This window comes from Rhinoraja longicauda, chromosome 31, assembly GCF_053455715.1.
Source record: "Rhinoraja longicauda isolate Sanriku21f chromosome 31, sRhiLon1.1, whole genome shotgun sequence".
NCBI classification, from domain to species: domain Eukaryota; kingdom Metazoa; phylum Chordata; class Chondrichthyes; order Rajiformes; family Arhynchobatidae; genus Rhinoraja; species Rhinoraja longicauda.
This window is the reverse complement of record NC_135983.1, coordinates 1,274,691-1,300,893: the sequence shown is the minus strand read 5'-3', so window position 1 is coordinate 1,300,893 and position 26,203 is coordinate 1,274,691. Positions and strand designations below refer to the sequence as shown.

Here is a 26,203-nt window from a genome sequence, read left to right as displayed (position 1 = left end):
CTCCTGAGGTGCTGTCCGACCTGCTGAGTTACTCCAGCTATTTAGAAACATAGAAAATAGGTGCAGGAGGACGCCATTCAGCACTTCGAGCCAGCACCGCCATTCATTGTGATCATGGCTGATCGTCCACAATTAGTAACCCGTGCCTGCCTTCTCCCCATATCCCTTGAGTCCACTAGCCCCGAGAGCTCTATCTAACTCTCTCTTAAATCCATCCAGTGATTTGGCCTCCACTGCCCTCTGGCAGAGAATTCCACGAATTCACAACTCTCTGGGTGAAAAAGTTCCTTCTCACCTCAGTTTTAAATGGCCTCCCCTTTATTCTAAGACTGTGGCCCCTGGTTCTGAACTCGCCCAACATTGGGAAAACATTTCCTGCATCTAGCTTGTCCAGTCCTTTTATAATTTCATATTTCTCTATAAGATACCCTCTCATCCTTCTAAGCTCCAGTGAATACAAGCCCAGTCTTTTCAATCTTTCCTCATATGTCAGTCCCGCCATCCCAGGGATCAATCTCGTGAACCTACGCTGCACCACCTCAATTACAAGGATGTCCTTCCTCAAATTAGGAGACCAAAACTGTACACAATACTCCAGATGTGGTCTTACCAGGGCCCTATACAACTGCAGAAGAAGCTCTTTACTCCTATACTGAAATCCTCTCGTTATGAAGGCCAACATGCCATTAGCTTTCTTCACTGCCTACAGTACCTGCACGCCAACTTTCAGTGACTGGTGTACAAGGACACCCAGGTCTCGCTGCACTTCCCCCTTACCTAACCTAACACCATTGAGATAATAATCTGCCCCCTTGTTTTGCCGCCAAAGTGGATAACCTCACATTTATCTATATTATACTGCATCTGCCCACTCACTCAACCTGTCCAGATCACCCTGCAACCTCCTAACATCCTCTTCGCAGTTCACACTGCCACCCAGCTTTGTGTCATCCGCAAACTTGCTAGTGTTACTTCTAATTCCTTCATCCAAATCATTAATATATATGGTAAACAGTTGTTACTATTTGTGTCTATCTTCAGTTTAAACCAGTATCTGCAGTTCCTTCCGACATATTTAACTGAAGTATTGAATTTAAATATTGGTAAAACCTGAGTGTCACTCTACATTCTTGAACTTTACAACTTTTCTGTTAAAGTTGACCTTGGATCTCTGTTAAGGTTTTTATACTTTTATTATCACGTACAATTACTAATGTACAGCTTTAAAATGACTGAAGTCTATTTTTATTGGTTCTTTGTTCTTTTGCTAACTATGAATCGCTATCTAGTACAATCAAATTAATTTAATAAATCAACTTTCAGTTGGTGCTACATAGTCTGGACAAAGTGAAAATATTTTTTGCACATTTTGTGGAATGCAAACCTCCCATGTAAAATCATTTTAGATTATGGAGGTTATGTGCTTGAAAAGTGGTGTACTTCAAAAATGGGTGAATTAAGCTGTCGATACTAAATTTGAGCACATTACTCTGAAAATACCAACACACAAATCATGCTTTAGTATTAAAGGAACAAGCGCATTATTTCAAAAATGCATAATTCAAACACATGTTAAACACAAGCTGCCTGTATTGTTTAATTTGCCCTTATTGCTACTCCAGTATTTTGTGTTGCTGTTATTGTTTATCTCTTTTGTTGTCTTCTTTGATGAAAGATTTGCATTTAAGTAAAGAAATATAGAGTTCTGAGGATAGACACCAAATGCTGGAATTGTTTTTGCAGATTTTGCCATATGCCTTTGTATTTATAGGCATATGGACATGCAGGGAATGGAGAGATATGAATTATGCCGACAGATAAGATTTGGTCTTGGCATCATGTTTAGCATGGAAATGGTGGCCCAAAGGGCCTGTTCCTGTGCTGTACTGTCCTAGGTTCTATTTAATCTGAGATTTGAGTCTCAATTTTTGAGTCTGTCCACCTACCAACCATGAGCTGGGGAGAGTTTCTACAAATGGAGGATTCTCTATGATAATTTCCCTAAGTGCCGATGTCTGTGTGCTGAACATAGATAGTTTCAGTAGGGTGAAATTACTGCAGATTTTTGTCAAACACTATCCTTTATTTCTCAATTCACAGTTTCAATTTCCAATTAGGAATTGGATCCCTCCATTTTTATTTTTTTGTTGATAATTATGATATTGACTCAAACAAAATAGGCTAACAGCACATATTGCACTCGTATCAAGACTTTCCAAGGTCCTTTACTTGCAGCTACTGTTCAAATTATCATTTCACTTTGAATTTGAAAAGCATGTCTTCTGCCCTCCTTTGGATCAATTTACAATGTAACGTAATATAACTAGTCTCCATGTCACATGGCTGATGCCTACAAATAGAATGCATCTTTGACTGCGAGAGATGGAGATTAACGTAAGCATGCATGTAACTCCTAATTTGCTTAATGAATATATTTCTGTGTATGGGAGACAAATCTGTCAAATAACAGTTGTCTTGTAATGTTTACTTTCTAGATGGAACAATCTGCCCTGCAAGCTGAATTGGAAAAGGAAAAACAAGCATTGGAGAATGCTTTAGCACAGACTCAACTAGTGGCTGAAAAGGAGCATGTGAACAAAAAGCTTGTTGCACAAGTAAAAAATCTACAGGTACAGCTTGTACATTTGCTGAACTATTTTACTGTATAAAACATAGAGATGTCAGTGATACACAATAATAATAGTAATAATATAGGATCTTCTAACAAGTTAAATCCAAAATGAATATCTAATATGAATACTTAATTTGGTTTCTGAAAAAATCGGTAAAGTTATCTTGCAAAAATTATATTTCCATGTAATTATTTTTAAAAATAATTAAAGTTGTTTAATTTTAATTATACAATTAAAAATTGTACTTGTATTTTTACTTTTACTTAAAAAGTTAGGTTCTAAGCTTAAAATACACAAAATATATCTTATCACAAAATATATCACTCACAATCTATATTTGATAGGCAGATTAATGTAAAGAATCCTGTAACTGAATATCATATGAATTACATGAGTAAATTCACCCTAGCATTACATATTCTTAAAGCAAATGCTGTTTTGAATGCTTTGACTGTTTTGTGGATTAAGGATGTAAAGTTCAATATCAGAGATAGAAAGTTATTCCTATTGGTCGTCTAATAGTTTAGTGGTTAAGATCTCCACATTTCACACTTCTAATTCCTTATATATAACCATATAACAATTACAGCACGGAAACAGGCCCGTTCGGCCCTACCAGTCCACGCCGACCACTTTCTCTGACCTAGTCTCATCTACCTGCTCTCAGACCATAACCCTCCAATCCCCTCCCATCCATATACCTATCCAATTTACTCTTAAATAATAAAATCGAGCCTGCCTCCACCACTTCCACCGGAAGCTCATTCCACACAGCCACCACCCTCTGAGTAAAGAAGTTACCCCTCATGTTACCCCTAAACTTTTGTCCCTTAATTCTGAAGTTATGTCCCCTTGTTGGAATCTTCCCCACTCTCAAAGGGAAAAGCCTACCCACGTCAACTCTGTCCGTCCCTCTTAAAATTTAAAAAACCTCTATCAAGTCCCCGCTCAACCTTCTACGCTCCAAAGAATAAAGACCCAACCTGTTCAACCTCTCTCTGTAGCTTAAGTGCTGAAACCCAGGCAACATTCTAGTAAATCTCCTCTGTACCCTCTCCATTTTGTCGACATCCTATAATTTGGCGACCAGAACTGCACACCATACTCCAGATTCGGCCTCACCAATGCCCTGTACAATTTCAACATTACATCCCAACTTCTATATTCCATGCTCTGATTTATAAAGGCAAGCATACCAAACGCCTTCTTCACCACCCTATCCACATGAGATTCCACCTTCAGGGAACAATGCACAGTTATTCCCAGATCCCTCTGTTCCACTGCATTCCTCAATTCCCTACCATTTACCCTGTAAGTCCTATTTTGATTTGTCCTACCAAAATGCAGCACCTCACACTTATCAGCATTAAACTCCATCTGCCATCTTTCAGCCCACCCTTCCAAAAGGCCCAAGTCTCTCTGTAGACTTTGAAAATCTACTTCATTATTAACTACACCACCTATCTTAGTATCATCTGCATACTTACTAATCCAATTTGCCACACCATCATCCAGATCATTAATGTAAATGACAAACAACAGTGGACCCAACACAGATCCTTGGGGTACTCCACTAGACACTGGCCTCCAACCTGACATACAATGGTCCAAAATCAAGCAGATGATTTAGCTTCCATATAAATGGCAATAAAATAGCATTACGAATAACATAGAAACATAGAAACATAGGAAATAGGTGCAGGAGGAGGCCATTCGGCCCTTCGAGCCAGCACCGCCATTCATTGTAATGGTTGATCGTCCCCAATCAATAACCCGTGCCTTCCTTCTCCCCATATCCCTTGATTCCACTAGCCCCTAGAGCTCTATCTAACTCTCTCTTAAATCCATCCAGTGATTTGGCCTCCACTGCCCTCTGTGGCAGAGAATTCCACAAATTCACAACTCTGGGTGAAAAAGTTTTTTCTCGCCTCAGTTTTAAATGGCCTCCCCTTTATTCTAAGACTGTGGCCCCTGGTTCTCGACTCGCCCAACATTGGGAATATTTTTCCTGCATCTAGCTTGTCCAGTCCTTTTATAATTTTATATGTTTCTATAAGATCCCCTCTCATCCTTCTAAACTCCAGTGAATACAAACCGTCTTTTCAATCTTTCCTCATATGACAGTCCCGCCATCCCAGGGATCAATCTCGTGAACCTACGCTGCTCTGCCTCAATTACAAGGATGTCCTTCCTCAAATTAGGAGACCAAAACTGTACACAATACTCCAGATGTGGTCTCACCAGAGCCCTATACAACTGCAGAAGAACCTCTTTACTCCAATACTGAAATCCTCTTGTTATGAAGGCCAACATTCCATTAGCTTTCTTCACTGCCTGCTGTACCTGCACGCCAACTTTCAGTGAGTGGTGTACAAGGACACCCAGGTCTCGCTGCACCTCCCCCTTACCTAACCTAACTCCATTGAGATAATCTGCCTCCTTGTTTTTGCCCCAAAGTGGATAACCTCACATTTATCTACATTATATTGCATCTGCCACGCATCTGCCCACTCACTCAACCTGTCCAGGTCACCGAGCAACCTCCTAACATCCTCTTCACAGTTTACACTGCCACATTTAACTCATCTGAGGAGCACCCATAGTCAAAGATTCACCTGCTGTAAGATTACATTTCTGAAATCTTAGCTACTTCTGTTTTATTCTGACATAATGGAATGTATGCTCTACATTCAAAGAGGATGTCACTGCGAGAAAAATATACCGACGATATTATGATTATCAACTAATTTGAAATATTATGCTGGCTGTTCAGATTTATTAGTTTAATAAAATTATTTGTGTTACTAAACAAAACTACTTTGCCAAATTAGATTTACAAAATTATTGTGCTCATAATGCCCACCAACTTTAAATATAGAACTATGGTTTAAAAGAGTATAATCTTGTAATGTAGTGAGTTAGTTTTCAAGTTCTACAAGTGAAAGATTATCATCAATTAAGATCAGATTTTCCTTTCTTAGTTGCAGTCACAATATTGTTTGTAATTAATAATTGGACTTTGATGGTTGCCGAGCAGAAGAAGCTTTACTTTGTATTTATCCCCTGGCTTTCCCAGATCTGGCATTGCTCAAAACCCACAGAAAGTGTCAGAAAAAAATAATTACTATTCCCAGCTCTTTTGCTATTCCTTTCTCTAGCTTAGTTTTTTGTATTGTAGAATTTTTGTATATGAACAGTATCCCATCATGACTGAGTCGAAGAGAGTCTGAAGAAGGGTCTCGACCCGAAACGTCACCCATTCCTTCTCTCCTGAGATGCTGCCTGACCTGCTGAGTTACTCCAGCATTTTGTGAAATAAATACCCATCATGACTGATGTCTTTGTGACCAATAGCATTGTATACTTTAAAATTACAAGTTGGAATCCAATGTGTTAACTAGTCAAGAGTAAAGATATTTTACAATAGATGTTTAGTTTAGAGTACAGGTGCTCCCTGGCTTTCGATGTTTCGACTTGCGATAGTTGGATTTTGCGATGGTGCAAACGGCAGCGACTTGTAGCGAGCAGCCGCTTGCTTCCGGCCACGTGATCGTGTGTATTACAATGCATTTCGACTTACAATACTTTCGGTTTCCGATGGGTTTCTCGGAATGGAATCCCATCGGATGTTGAGGAGCACCTGTATTGTCACAGGTACAGGGAAAAGCTTTTGGTGCGTGCTAAGCCATCAGCGGAAAGTGAATACATGATTACAAACGAGCCATTCACGTGATAAAGGAAATAAAGTGAATGTCAATATTAACGTGATAACGTGAATATTTGCAACAAGGTAGTTACATTCTTTCCAGATTGATAACTCCTTGTTGAAAGAACAGCTTAAGGAGTTACAGACTCGCATGAATCAAGCAAGCAAGACCATGATTCACCCAGATGAGGTGTCTGCTCGTGTATCTGAACTTCGAAGAAAACTGGATTCTGGTATTCGGGAAATCAGGTAAGAATATTTATTATCAACCTATTAAACTCAAGTTACAATACTTGCCCATGAGAATTTCATGATGGAAAATGAGGAATAATACTTTTTTTTAGGCCTTATAACCAAGGAGATACTTTGGGAAAGAACCTTGCTGAATTGCAGAAGCAGTTGAATGAAATTCTGAGGCGTTCACAACAAGAAAAAGAGGAGGTATTATGTCATTGCAGGAGATTAGAGCAAGAAATTATGACATTACAGGAAGAATTGAAGAATACTCAGGAGGATTCCAAAAGCGCTTATGAGAAAGTAGCAGAGACATTGGTAATAAAATATGCTTGGTTTAAAAAGTAATCAATTACATAGCTCAACCAATATAAAATTCATTTGTAAAGGCATATGAGTGAATAATTGTAAGAAAAATAAACCTTTTAAGTAATTCACTAACAATCTCCAGGAATATTTTCATACAAGGTGAAATTATAGTAAACCCTTGTTATAACAGACCATAACAGGGGGGATGGTGCCCGTTATTGCTGATTGTCTGCTATAACCGAGTAAGGTATTATCATTGTATATAGTTGAAACGAAGAACTGCAAATGATGTTTAATACACAAAAGGACACAAAGTGCTGGAGTAACTCGGCGGGTCAGGCAGCATTTCTGGAGAACATGTATAGGTGACACGAAACCCTTCTTCAGTCTGATTCAGTCTGCTGAGTTTCACCTTTAAACTAGGCGCCAATGCTGATGGGCTGCACTAGCGAGCCCTTCAGGGGTTGACGCGGCTGTTGTAGCGGCTAAAGTTGTAGCCCCTGACGGGACGCACTTTCTTCAGGTCAACACTACTGATCACCGTGGGGCTTGGTCACCGTGGGGCTTCCTCCCCTCTCACCCGTCGCTTTGTCTGCACGCCTGCCTCCTCCTCCTTCCCCACAGTCGCCGACATGTTCGGTGACTGGAGGAGGAGCTGGTGGTGGTAGAGGGGGAGAGCGGAGAGGCTGAGTGGACAGTGCAACAAGAGGAAGTGGAGGAGGCTGGGGCAGTGGAGGGGGGGGGGAGAGGTTGATTGGACAAAACGATGGTCAACAGAAAGGAGTGGCAGCTGGTGAGAGGAGACGGAGCTCTACGATGACCAAACACGCCCTGTCGGTGGCAGTGGCCTGAGGAAAGACTGTCCCCAGGGGCTACAACTTGAGCAGCAACAACAGGCGTGTCAACTGAACTCATACGGTGGGTGAAGAAAGGCTCGCTGGTGCACATTGAGGGCTGGGGATTGTGTTGGAAACCAATGCAGGGAGGGCGGTGCGAGCCAGGGTCGCATCGGCAGGTGGGTCGCTAAAATCGAAGTTCATTATAAAGGGGTCCGTAAAATGATCGTTTACTGTATTGTCCTTCACGCATAAAGTATAGTAATAGTTTGCATCTGGATAGATGGGCACCCTAAGATGCATTAAGGAGAGGCTAGTGTTGGCACGGCCGCTCTTGGAGTATTGTATTCAGTTTTGATCACCCTGCTGCAGGAAAGATGCCAGAGCTGGAAAGTGGGTAGAGAAGATTTATGAGAATGTTGCCAGGACTCGAGGGCATGAGCTATAGGGAAAGGATGGGCAGGCTAGGACTCTATTCCTTGGAGTGTACGAGACTGAGGGGTGATCTTATTGAGGTGTATAAAATAATGAGGGGTATAAATAGGGTGAGTGCACAGAGTCTTTTATCCAGGTTAGAGGAATCAAGAACTAGAGGGTATAGGTTTATGGTGAGAGAGGAAATATTTAATAGGAAGCTGAGGGGTACACTTGCACACAGAGAATGGTGTGTACATTGAACACGCTGCCAGAGGAAGTAGTTGAGGCAGGGTACTATAACCACATTTAAAGGACATTTGGAAGACTGCATGGATAGGAAGGATTTAGAGGGATATAGTCCAGGTTGTGGCACATGAGATGAGCTTAGATGAGGCTTCTTAATTGGCATAGACAAGTTGGGCCGCAGGACCAATTTCTGCGCTGTGTGACTCTAATAGTTTTTATAACTTGTCCATTTAATGTTTCATGTATGATGGAAATGGAGCAGTTATAAGTGGAACAAGAATTTCTATTTGTTAATCTCGAGTAATATCCTGCAAATACTGCATTGTGGTTATTCCAGTTAACTCCTGAATGACAAAGTCAGCAATAAAAAGAGAGATTAGGAAGCCAAGAAGCACAAATAAATACATGCTTTCATTGACAAATTATTCAATTATTTTACCACACTTATCCCAATAGTCCAGGGATTCAGGTTTGGAAATATTTTCTATAAAATGAAATTCAATTTTATTTCTCATTGAAAATATATATTTTTAAGTATAAAATGTATTTAATTACATTTATCCACATTTTATGTGACAAAAAAAAGTTTTGTATTGATAAAAAAATAAATACCAAGAAAAGAATTAATATTTTACTTTTCTGTAAGCACCAAACTCATTTCAAAGCCTTGACATCTATGCTGTGCTAATTTGATTAAACTGATCCAATGGTTTATAATGGTTCTTTCCTTATAATAGTTGTGGTTTCTGTGACAGATAAAGTCTGAGAAAAGGGTCGGTCAAGCTCAAGCACAACAGCTGAAGAATAAAATTGCAAGTCTCCAGGAGCAATTGAGAAATATGCAAGAGTTACAGGCTCTTGCCGACGAGCAGCTCCAGGAGGCGGACCAAGACCGGGATAAACTTTTACAAGAACTTGAAGATAAAGAGAACAAAGTAACAATTTTACTTAATTGGCATTTGAGCAAAAACTTGATAGTTTTCAAAATACTTGCAATTGGATGACCTGTTTCAACGCAAAAATCACATAACATTTTGCTGCTGACACTTTATATGAACAAATCTCCTGTGATTTATCACTCTATTAGGTAATTGTAATAATAGAGATCTCTTCACAGAACTTGTGGGGCTTGATTTGGGCCAGTCCCACTTTAGCAGTTGACACAGTATTAATTTGCATGATTATAAAACAGATATCTGCCCTGGGATGCTTTACTGGGTATACTGTAAATCTAAAAATGGAATGAGAGCCATAAAAGAAGAAAATTATGGGAGTGATTAAATGTAGAGCTCCTTTGATGGAAAGGCTTTGGAGAAGCTTGACACAAAAAGCTGGAGTAACTCAGCGGGACAGGCAGCATCTCTGGAGAGAAAGAATGGGTGACGTTTCGAATGGTGCTGCCATTTTGTGTGAGAGAGAGAGGGCGACAGAGATGGCGCCTCTGACCAGCAAACTGCTGGCTCGGAGCATTTGCCAAATTGCTGCAAGAAAAACTCATCAAAAGCTGGTCCTGACTTCCATGACAGATATGGAAATGTTATCCTGGATGGAGGATTAATATTCTGTGTTTTAATTTGGAGTTATGAACTCAAGGTAAATCAAGGTAAATGAGCCATTCGGAGGCATAATATGATAAGTTTTAATCTACAAATTGAGAGGGAGAAGGGAAAATCGGAAGTGTCAGTATTACAGTATAGCAAAGGGGATTACAGAGGCATGAGGCAGGAGCTGGCCAGATTTGACTGGAGGAGACCCTAGCAGGGAAGACGGTGGAACAGCAATGGCAGGTATTCCTGGGAATAATGCAGGATCAATTCATCCCAAAGAGGAAGAAAGATTCTAAGGGGAGTAAGAGGCACCCGTGGCTGACAAGGCAAGTCAAGGACAGCATAAAAATAAAAGGGAAGAAGTATAACATAGCAAAGAAGAGCGGGAAGACAGAGGATTGTGACTCTTAAAGAGCAACAGAAGATAACTAAAAAGGCAATATGGGGAGAAAAGATGAGGTACGAAGGTAAGCTAGCCAATAATATAAAGGAGGATAGTAAAAGCTTCTTTGGGTATGTGAAGAGGAAAAAAAATAGTTAAGGCAAATGTGGGTCCCTTGAAGACAGAAGCAGGGGAATTTATTATGGGGAACAAGGAAATGGCAGACGAGTTGAACCGGTACTTTGGATCTGTCTTCACTAAAGAAGATACCAACAATCTCCCAGATGTTCCAGTGGCCAGAGATCCTAAGGTGACGGAGGAACTGAAGGAAATTCACATTAGGCAGGAAATGGTGTTGGGTAGACTGATGGGACAGAAGGCTGATAAATCCCCAGGGCCCGATGGTCTGCATCCCAGGGTACTTAAGGAGGTGGCTCTAGAAATTGTGGACGCATTGGTGATCATTTTCCAATGTTCTATAGATTCAGGATCAGTTCCTGTGGTTTGGAAGGTAGCTAATGTTATCCCACTTTTTAAGAAAGGAGGGAGAGAGAAAACAGGAAATTATAGGCCAGTTAATCTGACATCAGTGGTGGGGAAGATGCTGGAGTCAATTATAAAAGACAAAATTGCGGAGCATTTGGATAGCAGTAACAGGATCGTTCTGAATCAGCATGGATTTACGAAGGGGAAATCATGCTTGACTAATCTTCTGGAATTTTTTGAGGATGTAACTGGGAAAATGGACGGGGAGAGCCGGTGGATGTAGTGTACCTTGACTTTCAGAAAGACTTTGACAAGGTCCCACATAGGAGATTAGTGGGCAAAATTAGAGCACATGGTATTGGGGTAGGGTACTGACATGGATAGAAAATTGGTTGGCAGACAGAAAGCAAAGAGTGGGGATAAATGGGTCCCTTTCAGAATAGCAGGCAGTGACTAATGGGGTACCGCAAGGCTCGGTGCTGGGACCGCAGCTATTTACAATATACATTAATGACTTGGATGAAGGGATTAAAAGTAACATTAGCAAATTTGCAGATGATTCAAAGCTGGGTGGTAGTGTGAACTGTGAGGAAGATGCTATGAGGTTGCAGGGTGACTTGGACAGGTTGGGACATGGCAGATGCAGTTTAATGTGGATAAGTGTAAGGTTATCCACTTTGGTGGTAAGAATAGGAAGGCAGATTATTATCTGAATGGCGTCAAGTTAGGAAAAGGGGACGTACAACGCGATCTGGGTGTCCTAGTGCTTAGGGGCGGCACGGTGGCGCAGCGGTAGAGTTGCTGCCTTACAGCGAATGCAGCGCCGGAGACTCAGGTTTGATCCTGACTATGGGCGCCGTCTGTACGGAGTTTGTACGTTCTCCCCGTGACCTGCATGGGTTTTCTCCGAGATCTTCGGTTTCCTCCCACATTCCAAAGAAGTACAGGTATGTAGGTTAATTGACTGGGTAAATGTAAAAATTGTCCCTAGTGTGTGTAGGATAGTGTTAATGTATGGGGATTGCTGGGCGGCGCGGACTCGGTGGGCCGAAGGGCCTGTTTCCGCGCTGTATCTCTAAATCGTAAAAATCTAATGCATCAGTCACGGAAAGGAAGCATGCAGGTACAGCAGGCAGTAAAGAAAGCCAATGGAATGTTGGCCTTCATAACAAGAGTTGAGTATAGGAGCAAAGAAGTCCTTCTGCTGTTGTACAGGGCTCTAGTGAGACCGAACCTGGAGTACTGTGTACAGTTTTGGTCTCCAAATTTGAGGAAGGATATTCTTGCTATTGAGGCCGTGCAGCGTAGGTTTACTAGGTTAATTCCCGGAATGGCGGGACTGTCGTATGTTGAAAGACTGGAGCGACTAGGCTTGTATACACTGGAATTTAGAAGAATGAGAGGGGATGTAATTGAAACATATAAGATTATTAAGGGGTTGGACATGTTAGAGGCAGGAAACATGTTCCCAATGTTGGGGGAGTCCAGCACCAGGGGCCACAGTTTAAGAATAAGGGGTAGGCCATTTAGAACAGAGATGAGGAAAAACTTTTTCAGTCAGAAAGTTGTAAATCTGGAATTCACTGCCTCAGAAGGCAGTGGAGGCCAATTCTCTGAATGCTTTCAAGAGAGAGCTTGATAGAGCTCTTAAGGATAGCGGAGTCAGGGGGTATGGGGAGAAGGCAGGAACGGGGTACTGAATAAGAATGATCAGCCATGATTACATTGAATGGTGGTGCTGGCTCAAAGGGCCGAATGGCCTACTCCTGCACCTATTGTCTATTGTTATGTTAGTACACAGACTGGGATCACATGGAGTTCCTTCTTACACACTTTGGAGAAGCTTGCTTGGTTAATCATGTTACGGTTGCAGAGTGTTAGATGAAAGGAGACTCAAGGCACTGCAGATGTTGGTTTACACAAAAAAATGACAAAGTACTAGATTAACTCAGCGGGTCAGACAACATCTCTGGAGAACATAGATAGATGATGTTTCTGGTTGTGACCCTTCTTCAGACTGATTGTGGGGAGGAGGGGGACATACATGCAAGAGGGATTTTGATAGATATTTGGTTGGACAAAACACAGAAATAAAGAAACAAAAGGCTGGGACTTTATCCCTTGGAGTTCAGGAGAGGTTGAGGTTGTTGATATGGTTATGTATAAAATCATAAGGGGTCATCGGTAGGGTCTTTTACCCAAGATAGGGGAATCAAGAACCAGTGGAGGGGAGCGGGGAAAGATTTAATAGGAACCTGAGGGCAACTTTACACTTGGAGGGTGATCAGTATATGGAATGAAATGCCAGCAGAGGTGGTTGAGACAGGTACTATAAACAGCATTTAAAAGATACTTGGACAGGTACTTGGATCGGAAAGAGTTCGAGGGACATGGGTCAAATGCAGACAAATGGGACTAGCTTAAATGGGCATCTTGTTCAGTGTGGACAAGTGGGATCAAAAGGTCTGATTCCACGCTGTATGAATCCATGGTATGTTCAATTTTGAATTTTCTTTTGAATGTTTGTCTTTTGAATGCACTAGTCAGACCACATTTTAAGTATTGTGAGCTGTTTTGGGCTCCATATCTGAGAAGGTTGTGCTGGCATTGGAGAGGATCCAAAGGAGGTTTACGAGCATGATCCCGGGGATGAGTGGGTGGTTGACAGCTCTAGGTCTGTACTCGTTGGAGTTTAGAAGAATGAGCGGGGATACCAAATAGTGAAAGGCCTGACTAGTGGATGTGGAGAGGATGTTTCCACTATTGAGAGAGACCAGGACCAGAGGGCACAAGCACAAAATAAAAAGATGTACCTTTAGAAAGGAGATGAGGAGTCAGAGGATGGTGAATCTGTGGAATTCATTGCCACAGAAGGCTGTGGAGGTCAAGTTATTGGGTACTTTTAAAGCAGAGATTAACAGGTTCTTGTGTGGGAATCAAAGATACGGTGAGATGGTTGGAGAATAGGACTAAATGGGAAAGATAGATCAGCCAAGATTGAATGGCAGAGTAGGCTCGATGGGCTGAATGGCTTAATTTTGCTCCTATGACTTATGAACAATCAGGAGGTTTTGTTCTGCACATGATTAGGTAGGAGCCTGCTTTCTTCAGGAACGTCATGAAATTAGAATTATGGAAGTCTCAAAACAAGAATGAATTTAATGAATAGAGAAATGTTGGCATCAGGCCACTCCAAGTATATGCTGCATCAATGTCTATTTGACAATTTCTTCCCTCCCCCCAACCCACCGATGCTATTGAGTTCCTCCAGTAATTTGCTCTTTGCTCCAGATTCCAACTTCTGCAATCACTATGTCTCCAGTATTTATGGTAATTCTTTTTTTTTTAAATGGTGCATACTTTTTTGAAGCATTGAGTTTTTATATGTATTTATTTTGGGAAAAATGCTCAATATGTTACATTGTTTTACTGTTAATTGCAGGGTAAAATGGAGGATGCAAGAACTCACTTAAAGTTGTGTAATCTTGAGAAGGAGGTGAAACACTTGAAGGCAACCATGACTGCTTCTGACAAGATGGCTTCCAAAGAGCTCTTCACGGCCAAGGACCACATGAGAGCTCTCCGGGGAACTGTTCAAAATCTCAACCAAGAGAGGACAGAGGTGACATACATTGTAGACAGTTCGGCCCGTCTAGGACTTCTACTTTCAAATTTATCCAAACTTTTCGTCAAAGCATATTTACTCTCATATTTTTTTCTGCTGTGAATCACTCTTCTTGTTTTAGGAAATGGAAATTGCAGAAAAGTTCCACGCTGAAACAATTCGGGCGGCTCGAGGTCTTGCCAAAGCAGAGGCTGAAATTGAGCTGTTGCAAAACCTACTAAAGGACAAAGAAAACCAGGTGAAGGCTGAGGATGGAAAGCAAGGGTTACTTAGATAAGTTAGAGAAGTCAATATTACATAGGTAGAAACATAGAAAAAGGTGCAGGAGGAGGCCATTCAGCCCTTCGAGCCAGCACCACCATTCATTGTGATCATGGTACGAAGGAACTGTAGATGCTGGTTTAAACTGAAGATAGACACAAATAGCTGGCGTAACTCAGCGGGACAGGCAGCATCTCTGGAGAAAAGGAATGGGTGACGTTTCGGGTCAAGACCCTTCAACAGACTGAAAGTCACGGGAAAGGGAAACAAAAGATATAGATTATGCGGAGACATAAAGAACAATGAATGAAAGATATGCAAAAAAGTAACAGATAAAGGAAACGGGCCATTGTTAGCTGTTTGTTTGGTGAAAATGAGAACCTGGTGCACCTTGGGTGGGGAGGGATAGAGAGAGGGGGAATACCGTAGTTACTTGAAGTTAAAGAAATCAATATTCATACCACTGGGTTGTAAGCTGCCCAGCGAAGAAGCACGGCTCGCAGTTTTCCCTTGGCACCGCGCTCAACCCAATGCGAGTCTGAAGTCCCCACCACCGAGCACTCCCAGGCTGTGTTATCCCCTTTCCTTATCATCAACATTTCATGGTTACCATTTCGTAGTAAAACACATCAGTCTGCGAAATGTAATTACAGTAAACCCTCCTTATTATGGACCTCTTTATAACGGATTTTGGTTGTAGCAACCTTCATCGTCAGGCCGGGCTGCTTTTTCCCGGCCCGCACTGCCTCCCTGGACTCTTCCAGGCTGGTCTGCAGATGCTAGCCCCTGCCGCATCGTCTCTCCACTTCCAGGCTGGACCTACTGACTTTCAGCGACAGACGGACGGACGGCCATCGCCGGCCTCCACCGCCTACCCGGTTGCTTCCAAGCTAGACCTACTGCTACCATCTTCGGTCCACACAGCTTCCTCGGCCTCTTCCAGCCGCTACCACCACCGCCCCTTACCTACACACTGGCCATCTTTGGGCAGCGACCATTCACTCCGCTGATCCTTACCGCAGGCCGGGGCTGTCACCCCGCATCTGGATTCCAGGCCCAGTTTCCTCCCTAGAGTCTGAAGAAAGGCCCCGACCCGGAATGTCACATTTCCATGTTCTCCAAAGATGCTACCTGACCTGCTGAGTTATTCCAGCACTTTGTGTCCTTTTGTTTATTAACCAACATCTGCATTTATTTGTTTTTACTGCAGGTCAGTGGCAACTGGCGGTCCGGCACCTCCTTTAATTCCTCCTCTCCCCCCCCCCCCCCTCCCCACCCCATGGTCCTTTATAATGAGGGTTTACTATACACACATTTGCCACAGAACGTTCACTCAAGGTTACTATTGAATGCTCCCATTCGACCCTTGTGGCCAGAATCCATGTAGCTCTGTAGCCATTCTCTTGTTGCTCTCCATTTCCCATGCTATCCCTTTTCATTCATTCAACCCAATAGGTTGCAACCTAGCCCATTCCTTACAAAGTTAACAGTATTTTACAAGTAGGAAGACTTTTGCAGTACATGGTGTACTAATTCATATGTACCTTTTTGTATCCATGGATACTGACTAATGGTTTAGATTCTGGATGAAATGCAGACATTTGAATTTGGAGCAAAAAGTGTGAATACCCAGCAACTGGAGATTGAAAGACTAAGTCGAGCTCTAAGTCGACAACAAGCAGAAGTGAAGCGCCTCCAAGATCATCTGAATCATACAAGAGAGGGTGCAGTGCAAATAAATTTTATTTTTACATAGCTTTGTGATTGTGACTAGGTCTGTTTACATTTGCATATATATATATATATATATATAAGGCTTGCAAGTGCAGATGACAAAATTTCAACTGTTACATTTTCTCCATTGGTAACTGAGCCATTTGTCTTTTCATCGATAGACCAAAGAGTCTGACACTGGTAATTTTAAAAATTGACTGAGCACAGATGTAACAATCATTTGATTCCACATGCTATAAAATTATCAACAATTTTATATTTGTCTGAAACTGTTCTGGGAAATTTTAAAACTTATGAAATATCTGTTACGTCTGCCGTTGTTTCTGAGTTCACAGAAACTTTCCCAATTTGGTTATGAGGTTGTGGATTATCAATTTGCTGACCTCACAGAATGCCATCCTGGTAGATACTCCATGATTTACCTATGGGCAAGTTGGTTGATCCATACTACCAACAAAGAAATAGAAAATGTAACCTAAAGTCTCTTAATATTTATAGGATTTCTTTCTTAGTTTAGTTTATAGATACAGCATGGAAACTGCCGATTGTCCCGTTTAAGTTTAAAGAATGATAAAATAACATTTCTGTTTGTGTTCCAAGTGCATATCTTAATGGATATGCTGCTTGCCATGTTACCTCCAAGTGTCAGGTCCATAATAAACAATACACTCTGTCGCCATAAGGATTTCTTACTGATGGTTCCTTCCAGTCCAGCTGATATAATTTTACAAGTGAATATTTTTGTCTTTCAGGTAATTTTAATGAAATGGAAGACTTGATGGATGAAATCTCTGCTCTCAGAAATGTCCTAAGCAATCAGAATGATTACATTACCAGTGTAACAGATCCATTGAAAAGAAGAGGGTACTGGTACTTTGTGCCATCTTCAACAAAAGTGAGGCAAATACAAAGTTATCAATGTTTTTGGTTGTCATCAATTTTTTCATAATTTTAGTATGTGCCAAACCAGTGAGAAAAAAATAATTTCATTTCTAATTAGCTATGTTTCTAACAAGTAAAGCATCAATTTTAACATAGAACAATACTGCATAAATGCAGGCCCTTTGGCCCACAATGTCGGTACCAAACATAATGCCAAAAACACCTCTTATCTGCCTGTACATAATCCATACCCCTCCATTCACTGCATATCCACATGGCTATCCAAAAGTCTCTTAAATGCCACTATCATATCTGCTTCTGCCACCACCCCCAGCAGTGTACCAGATACTCACCACCCTCCGTGTAAAAAAATAACGTCCCACACATCTCCTTTAAACTTTGCTCTTCTCACATTAAAGCTATGCCCTTATGTACTTCATTTTTCTTTCCTGGGGAGAAAGGTTCTGACTCTTTATCCAATCTATGACACTCATCATTTTATGTACTTCGACCAGGTCAACCTACAACTGGTGGCATTCCAGAGAAAACAATCCGTCTCTGCAACTTCTCCCTGTAGCTAACATCCCCTAATCCTGGCATCATTCTGGTAAACCACCTCTGCACCCTTCCAAAGCCTCCACATCTTTCCTGCAATGGGACGACCAGAACTGCACACAAAACTCCAAATGATGCCTAACTAAAGTGCTATAAAGCTCCATCCTGACTTCCGACCTTTCTGTTTGCTCCATATAACATATTCATTTTGTTTTCTATTTTGAGGGTTTGGACTTTTTGGTAATTATGCAGTGAAATATTGCCATTTCAAGGTGTTGTGGCTTTTTATGTGATTGCAATCAAGTCACTTTGTAAGGTACTCTAGATTTATTTTAGTTTAATTTAGTTTATTATAATCACATGTATTGAAGTACTGTGAAAACCTTATGTGCTATCCAGTCAATAGACAATAGGTGCAGGAGTAGGCCAATCGGCCCTATGATCCCGCACCGCCATTCAATGTGATCATGGCTGATCATTCACAATCAGTACCCCGTTCCTGCCCTCTCCCCAACCCCCTGACTCCGCTATCATTAAGAGCTCTATCTAACTCTCTCTTGAAAGCATCCAGAGAATTGGCCTCCACGGCCTTCTCAGGCAGAGAATTCCACAGATTTACAACTCTCTGAGTGAAAAAGTTTTTCCCCATCTCCGTTCTAAATGGCCTACTCCTTATTCTTAAACTGTGGCCCCTGGTTGTGGACTCCCCCAACATTGGGAAAATGTTTCCTGCCTCTAGCGTGTCCGATCCCTTAATCTTATATGTTTCAATAAGATCCCCTCTCATCCTTCTAAATTGCACTGTATACAAGCCTAGTCCCTCCAGTCTCTTTCAACATACGACAGTCCCGCCATTCCGGTAATTAACCTAGTGAACCTACGCTGTACTCCCTCAATAACAAGAATGTCCTTTCTTCAAATTTGGAGACCAAAACTGCACACAGTACTCCAGGTGCGGTCTCACTAGGCCCCTGTACAACTGCAGAAGGACCTCTTTGCTCCTATACTCAACTCCTCTTGTCATAAAGGCCAACATGCCATTAGCTTTTTTCACTGCCTGCTGTACCTGCATGCTAACTTTAAGTGACTGATGAACAAGGTCACCCAGATCTCTTTGTGCTTTCCCATTTCCTAACTTGACACCATTCAGATAATAATCTGCCTTCCTGTTCTTACCACCAAAGTGGATAACCTCACATTCATCCACATTAAACTGCATCTGCCATGCATCCGCCCACTCACACAACCTGTCCAACTCAACCTGCATCCTCACAGCATCCTCCTCACAGTTCACACTGCCACCCAGCTTTGTGTCATCCGCAAATTTGTTAATGTTACTTTTAATCCCTTCATCTAAGTCATTAATGTATATTGTAAATAGCTGCGGTCCCAGCACCGAGCCTTGCGATGCCCCATTAGTCACTGCCTGCCATTCTGAAAGGAACCCATTTATCCCCACTCTTTGCTTTCTGTCTGCCAACCAATTTTCTATCCATGTCAGCACCCTACCCCCAATACCATGTGCTCTAATCTTGCCCACTAATCTCCTATGCGAGACGTTATCAAAAGCTTTCTGAAAGTCCAGGTACACTACATCCACTGGCTCCCCCTTGTCCATTTTCCTAGTTACATCCTCAAAAAATTCCAGAAGATTAGTCAAGCATGATTTCCCCTTCGTAAATCCATGCTGACTCGGAACGATCCTGTTACTGCTATCCAAATGTTCCGCAATTACTTCTTTTATAATTGACTCCAGCATCTTCCCCACCACTGATGTCAGGCTAACTGGTCTATAATTTCCTGTTTTCTCTCTCCCTCCTTTCTTAAAAAGTGGGATAACATTAGCTACCCTCCAATCCACAGGAACTGATCCTGAATTTATAGAACATTGGAAAATGATCACCAATGCGTCCACGATTTCTAGAGCCACTTCCTTAAGTACCCTGGGATGCAGACCATCAGGCCCTGGGGATTTATCAGCCTTCAGTCCCATCAGTCTACCCAACACCATTTCCTGCCTAATGTGAATTTCCTTCAGTTCCTCCATTACCCTAGGACCTCTTTCCACTAGTACATCTGGGAGATTGTTTGTGTCTTCCTTAGTGAAGATAGATCCAAAGTACCTGTTCAACTCGTCTGCCATTTCCTTGTTCCCCATAATAAATTCACCTGTTTCTGTCTTCAAGGGACCCACATTTGTCTTAACTATTTTTTTCCTCTTCACATACCTAAAGAAGCTTTTACTATCCTCTATATTCTTGGCTAGCTTACCTTCGTACCTCATCTTTTCTCCCCGTTTTGCCTTTTTAATTATCTTCGGTTGCTCTTTAAAAGAGTCCCAATCCTCTGTCTTCCCGCTCATCTTTGGCATGTTATATTTTTATACTGTTCTTGCCTTTCCTTGTCAGCCACGATCGCTTCTTACTCCCCTTAGAATATTTCTTCCTCTTTGGAATGAACTGATCCTGCACCTTCTGTATTATTCCCAGAAATACCTTCCATTGTTATTCCACCGTCTTCCCTGCTAGGGTCTCTTTCCAGTCAACTCTGGCCAGCTCCTCTTTGGTGGTAAGAACAGGAAGGCAGATTATTATCTGAATGGTGAAAAGATTATTTCTGATTACACTGAAGCTATCCACAGTGCACAAATAAAGGATATTGTGTATAACAATAAAGGATAAAGGGCAAAATGGGGCCAGGAGATAGCTCTGGTAGATAACATTAAGGACAAACCCAAGAGATTTTATAAATACATTAGGGGAAAGGGGTAACTAGAGAGAAAGTGGGACCCCTCAGGAATCAACTCTATGTGGAGCCACAAGAGATGAGCAAGGTCCTCAGTGAGTATTTCTCCTCTGTATTTACCGAGGAGAAAGAGGTACTTGGGATAGTCAATGGAAGTGTCTTGAGAGCAGGCAGTGTTACGGTTGAAGAGGTGCTGAAGGTACTATCGTGTATGAAGGTAGACAAATCTCCAGGGCCTAATCAGATATATCCAAGGACATTGTGGGAAATCAGAGAGGAAATTGCGGGAGCCCTGGTTGAAATTTACAAGTCGTCTTTAAATACAGGAGACTGGATGGTGGCAAATGTTGTGCCTCTATTCAAGAAGGGAAAATGCTGGGAACTATAGGCCGGTGAGCTTAACATCTGTAGTTGGAAAGTTACTAAAGAGTATTCTGAGGGATAAGATATACAGGCATTTAAACGGACAACGGCTGATTAGGAATAGTCAGCATGGGTTTGTACCTGGAAGGTCGTGTCTCACAAATCTGATTGAGTTTTTGAAGACGTGACCAGAAGGGTCAATGAGGGCACAGTTGTAGATGTATATATGGACTTCAGCAAAGCATTCGACAAGGTTCCGCATGGTAGGCTGCTCTGGAAGGTTAGATCGCATGGGATCCAAGGAGATGTAGATGAATGGATAGAAAATTGGCTTCATGGAAGGAAGCAGAGGGTGATAGTGGAAGGTTGCTTCTCGGACTGGAGGCCTGTGACTAGTGGTGTGCCTCAGGGTTCAGTGCTTGGCCCATTACTGTTTGTCATGGATATCAATGATTTGGATGAGTACATACACGAGAAGATTAGCAAGTTTGCAGATGATACGAAAGTGAGTGGTTTTGCAGACAGTGAAGATGATTGTGAAAAATTGCAGCAGGATATTAATCGATTGGCCAGGTGAACTGAAGAATGGTTGATGGCATTTAATACAGCAAATGGTGAGATGTGCATTTTGGGAAGTCTAACATGGGCAGGACCTACAAGGGCAGGGCTCTGGGGAGTGTTGTAAAGCAGAGGGACCTAGGAGTGCGATTTCACCTTCAATGGTTCCTTGAAGGTGGAATCGCAGGTAGAAAGAGTGGTCAAAAAGGCATTTGGAACTTTGGTCTTCATCAGTCAGAGTATTGAATATAGAAGTTGGAGGGGTCATGTTGCAGTTGTATAAGACGTGGGTGAGGCCACATTTAGAATAATGTGTTCAGTTCTGGGCACCATGTTCTAGGAAAGATGTTGTCAAGCTGCAACGGGTACAGAGAAGATTTACAAGGATGTTGTCAGGGCTAGAAGGTCTGAGCTTTTGGGAGAGGTTGAGTAGGCTGGGACTCTATTCCTTGGAGCACAGGAGGATGAGGGGTGATTAATTGTGGTGTATAAAATCAAGAGAGGCATAGATCAAGTAGATGCACAGAGTCTCTTGCCCAGAGTTGGTGAATCGGGGAACATAGAGCTGCCAGAGGAGGTAGTTGAGGCAGGGACTATCCCAACATTTGAGAAACAGTTAGGTACATGGATAGGACAGGTTTGGAGGGATAATGACCAAACGCGGGTAGGTGGGATTAGTGTAACTGTGACATGTTGGCCGGTGTGGGCAAGTTGGGCCGAAGGGCCTGTTTCCATACAGTATCACTCTGACTTGAACATTTAGTCCAAGATGAAGTCGAAGCATCGTAAAGCACCTGTAGTTCAAAGGTCTCCAATGAGGTAGATACAAGGTCAGAACGGCACTCTAGATGATGAGAGGACAGTTCACTTGCCTGATAACCACTGAGAAGAAACTGTGCCTGAATCTTGAGATATGCTATTTCAGACCTCTGTACATCTTGCCTGATAGGAGAGGGGAGAAGAATACAGGCGAGTGAATACAGTCGTATCATCTCATCAATAGCTACGCATAAACCCCTTGATCTTAAAGCACAGTTGTCCATCTAACCAAAGCTGGAGGTACAAGACCTCATATTCCACCTGCGGTTTAAAACGGAACAGTTTAGGTAACTACATCACCCTCCCCCTCCCCCTCTCCCTTCTTCCCATATATAACCCCCCCCCCCACCCCATGGCCCACCTGGACTTGGACTTATTTCTACCCTCCCCTTCCATCTGCATTCCTCATCTAGCTTCACAATTCGCAACTCTGCAATCCTTTTGTCTCACACCTTCTGTCTTTTCATCTCTGGTCTTTGTCCGACTATATGCCTATCAACCGTTCCTCTCTTCCAGCTTTCCAACTCCTCTCCCCTCCCCCCATCAGTCTGAAGAAGGGTCCTGACCTGAAACGTTACCTATCCATCTATATACTAAAACTCTTGTTTGTTTGTTTCTGAACTACAGCCAAAACGGTACATGATAGCGCGACAATTTTAGGCCCGCCTTACTCACCGTCGTCCTTTTGGTGTTAATGGAAGACGTTTCATATGAAATCAGTGTTATATTTTTTAAATTATTCACATTTTAAAGTTTAAATCTATCCCCTCGGGAGGGAGAGGGAATGGAGGGAGGGAGGGGGAAGATAAGGGGAGTGGAGGGGAGAGGGGAAGGGGGGGGAGGAGAGGGTGCTGCACCAATGCAGGAGAGATTTTGGCCCCACTTGGTTTAGTGTTATCCAAAGATGCTACCTGATCCGCTGAGTTGCTTCAGCACTTTCTGTCTTCTCACCAAATTTAACTTGGCATAGTAATCTGCAACATTAAGAAAAATGCTTAATGGCGGTTAATCCTGAATTGACAATGGGAAACTCGTCAATTAACTAATCGGCACTGAATTTTATTTTGTGTTGAGATACAATTAGACTCTGTGTGTAAACAGGGTTACTGAATTGCATTTTCTTATTCTTTTATTTTAGCCATCAAGCCTGAAGTCTCAAAACAGTCACACAAAAGATTCTGGATTCAGTTCCCTGCATCAAATTCCACCATCTCCAAGTCAGGGATCAATTCCTCGAAGAGGAGGAAAGGAAGAATATACTGCGTCAGTTCCAGGAGGCTACTGGGTTTATTCACCAGTAAACCGTTCCTCACAATGGACTCGTATCCAGAGAGGTATGAAAAATAGTAGAAGAAAGGAAGTCCCTACTTATTTAGAATATTGTACTGTGGAAAATCTTTTCTTTGATTGATATTATAGAAAGCAATGAAACTCAGAAAAAATCATTAGAAAAGTAGCATCATTTGTCTTTAAATATTTTGGATAATGCTGTATGTCTAAAGACAAAAACTATAATCCAGAATTTTCAAATATCAGATGATCAAAAAAGTTTTTAAATTACAATTGTATTTGATGGAATATAAATAGATTTTTTATCAAAATTGGCCTGTGATAAAAAAAATAATGGATTAGCTATTTCAAATGTTATAAGACTTTTAAAATATATTTGCAGGTGATGAAGAAGATAGTGGGACCGAAAGTGATGAAAATGGAACACCTAAACAAACATTTATTGTCCCACCTGGATCAGTTATTTACACAATGTACCCTGATGCCACTCCTTTGCCACAAGGGACTGTAGTATATGGACCTCCACCTGCACAACCAGCCAATGTTACACCTGTCTGCCCAGGCACAATTATTTATGGACCACCACCACCTGGTACACAAGTTGTTTATGGACCTCCTCCTGCCAACTTTACCATCCCTCTTATTCCTGACGGTGTTCTTCACTGCAATGTGCTGGAGCACCATGATCTGGTGAGATTTCTGTGTTGTGTTGTCAGTTGCTTATAAATGATACAGTCTTGTGGAAACAAAACTCTGGTAAATATAGTGATATATAGAAAAATTAATTTTGTTGTAATATAATTAGCAGTCCTTCAGCTAGATTTAATGCATTTAAAACTATATTTCCACGACATAACTACATTTTTACATTCCTCTGTCCTTTAGGAGAATGAAGTCAGTAAACTGGAAGATATAGTAGCACATTTAAGATCTCGTAAATCCAAGGATCCAAAACCAACTGCTTCCGTAGAGCGTCACCATGAGCAGATAGAACAACTTCGTCGTGACATCCAAGAGCTATTGCATAAGAGGGAAGAGTTGGAGCAAGAAGTTGAGAAATTGCACAAGGTGGTCCATAAACGCAGCAATCAAAAGTAAGAAACAGATCACTGATGAAAGGGTTCAGTACTTTGCTAACGGTGTGCCAGAACCTCAGAGTTGTTGCATTTTAGGCAAGCTTTTTACAAAGATCTAGATTTTTTTTAAAGATTCATTGGATTGACTATTTGGGACCAATACAAATAACAACACACAGTTGAAAGGGTGCTTAAGAAACTAAATCAACATTATTCAGGTTACATTCAACAAAGATGACGAATAAAAGAACTGCAGGTGCTGGTTTACAAAAAAAGATACATAATGCTCAGTGGGTCAGGAGAAAATATTTAGGTAGTATAAGAAAATAACTGCAGATGCTGGTACAAATCAAAGGTATTTATTCACAAAATGCTGGAGTAACTCAGCAGGTCAGGCAGCATCTCGGGAGAGAAGGAATGGGTAACGTTTCGGGTCGAGACCCTTCTTCAGACTGATGTCAGGGGGGCGGGACAAAGGAAGGATATAGATGGAGACAGGAAGATAGAGGGAGATCTGGGAAGGAGGAGGGGAAGAGAGGGACAGAGGAACTATCTAAAGTTGGAGAGGTCGATGTTCATACCACTGGGCTGCAAACTGCCCAAGCGAAATATGAGGTGCTGTTTCTCCAATTTCCGGTGGGCCTCACTATGGCACTGGAGGAGGCCCATGACAGAAAGGTCAGAGTGGGAATGGGAGGGGGAGTTGAAGTGCTCGGCCACCGGGAGATCAGTTTGGTCAATGCGGACCGAGCGCAGGTGTTCAGCGAAGCGATCGCCGAGCCTGCGCTTGGTTTCGCCGATGTAAATAAGTTGACATCTAGAGCAGCGGATGCAATAGATGAGGTTGGAGGAGGTGCAGGTGAACCTTTGTCTCACCTGGAAAGACTGTTTGGGTCCTTGGATGGAGTTGAGGGGGGAGGTAAAGGGACAGGTGTTGCATCTCGTGCGGTTGCAGGGGAAAGTGCCCGGGGTTGGGGTGGTTTGGGTAGGAAGGGACGAGTGGACCAGGGAGTTACGGAGGGAACGGTCTCTGCGGAACGCAGAGAAGGGAGGGGATGGGAAGATATGGCCAGTGGTGGGGTCCCGTTGTAGGTGACGGAAATGTTGGCGGATGATTTGTTGGATACGCTGGCTGGTGGGGTGGAAGGTGAGAACGAGGGGGATTCTGTCCTTGTTACGAATGGGGGGGGGGGAGGGGGAGCAAGAGCGGAGCTGCGGGATGTAGAAGAGACCCTAGTGAGAGCCTCATCTATAATGGAAGAGGGGAAGCCCCGTTTCCTGAAGAACGAGGACATCTCTGAAGCCCTAGTGTGAAACACCTCATCCCGGGCGCAGATGCGGCGTAGACGGAGGAATTGGGAGTAGGGGATAGACTTTTTGCAGGGGACCGGGTGGGAAGAACCCCTGCAAAAAGTCTATCCCCTACTCCCAATTCCTCCGTCTACGCCGCATCTGCGCCCGGGATGAGGTGTTTCACACTAGGGCTTCAGAGATGTCCT

The 26,203-nt window shown here is 42.3% G+C and overlaps 1 protein-coding gene across 7 annotated transcripts in view; it reads left to right on the top strand.

Moving 5' to 3' along the window:
• Window positions 1–26,203, top strand: part of cntrl (centriolin) — a 152,043-nt gene that overhangs the window by 60,676 nt on the left and 65,164 nt on the right. For all 7 annotated transcript variants that reach the window (XM_078425889.1, XM_078425890.1, XM_078425886.1 and 4 more), the window contains 11 exons: window positions 2,496–2,630; window positions 6,443–6,588; window positions 6,684–6,891; window positions 9,137–9,316; window positions 14,239–14,418; window positions 14,543–14,659; window positions 16,262–16,406; window positions 17,169–17,311; window positions 23,477–23,672; window positions 24,011–24,318; window positions 24,514–24,722. In XM_078425889.1, coding sequence (XP_078282015.1) covers window positions 2,496–2,630; window positions 6,443–6,588; window positions 6,684–6,891; window positions 9,137–9,316; window positions 14,239–14,418; window positions 14,543–14,659; window positions 16,262–16,406; window positions 17,169–17,311; window positions 23,477–23,672; window positions 24,011–24,318; window positions 24,514–24,722 — 1,967 coding nt within the window. The remainder of the gene's footprint in view (window positions 1–2,495; window positions 2,631–6,442; window positions 6,589–6,683; window positions 6,892–9,136; window positions 9,317–14,238; window positions 14,419–14,542; window positions 14,660–16,261; window positions 16,407–17,168; window positions 17,312–23,476; window positions 23,673–24,010; window positions 24,319–24,513; window positions 24,723–26,203) is intronic.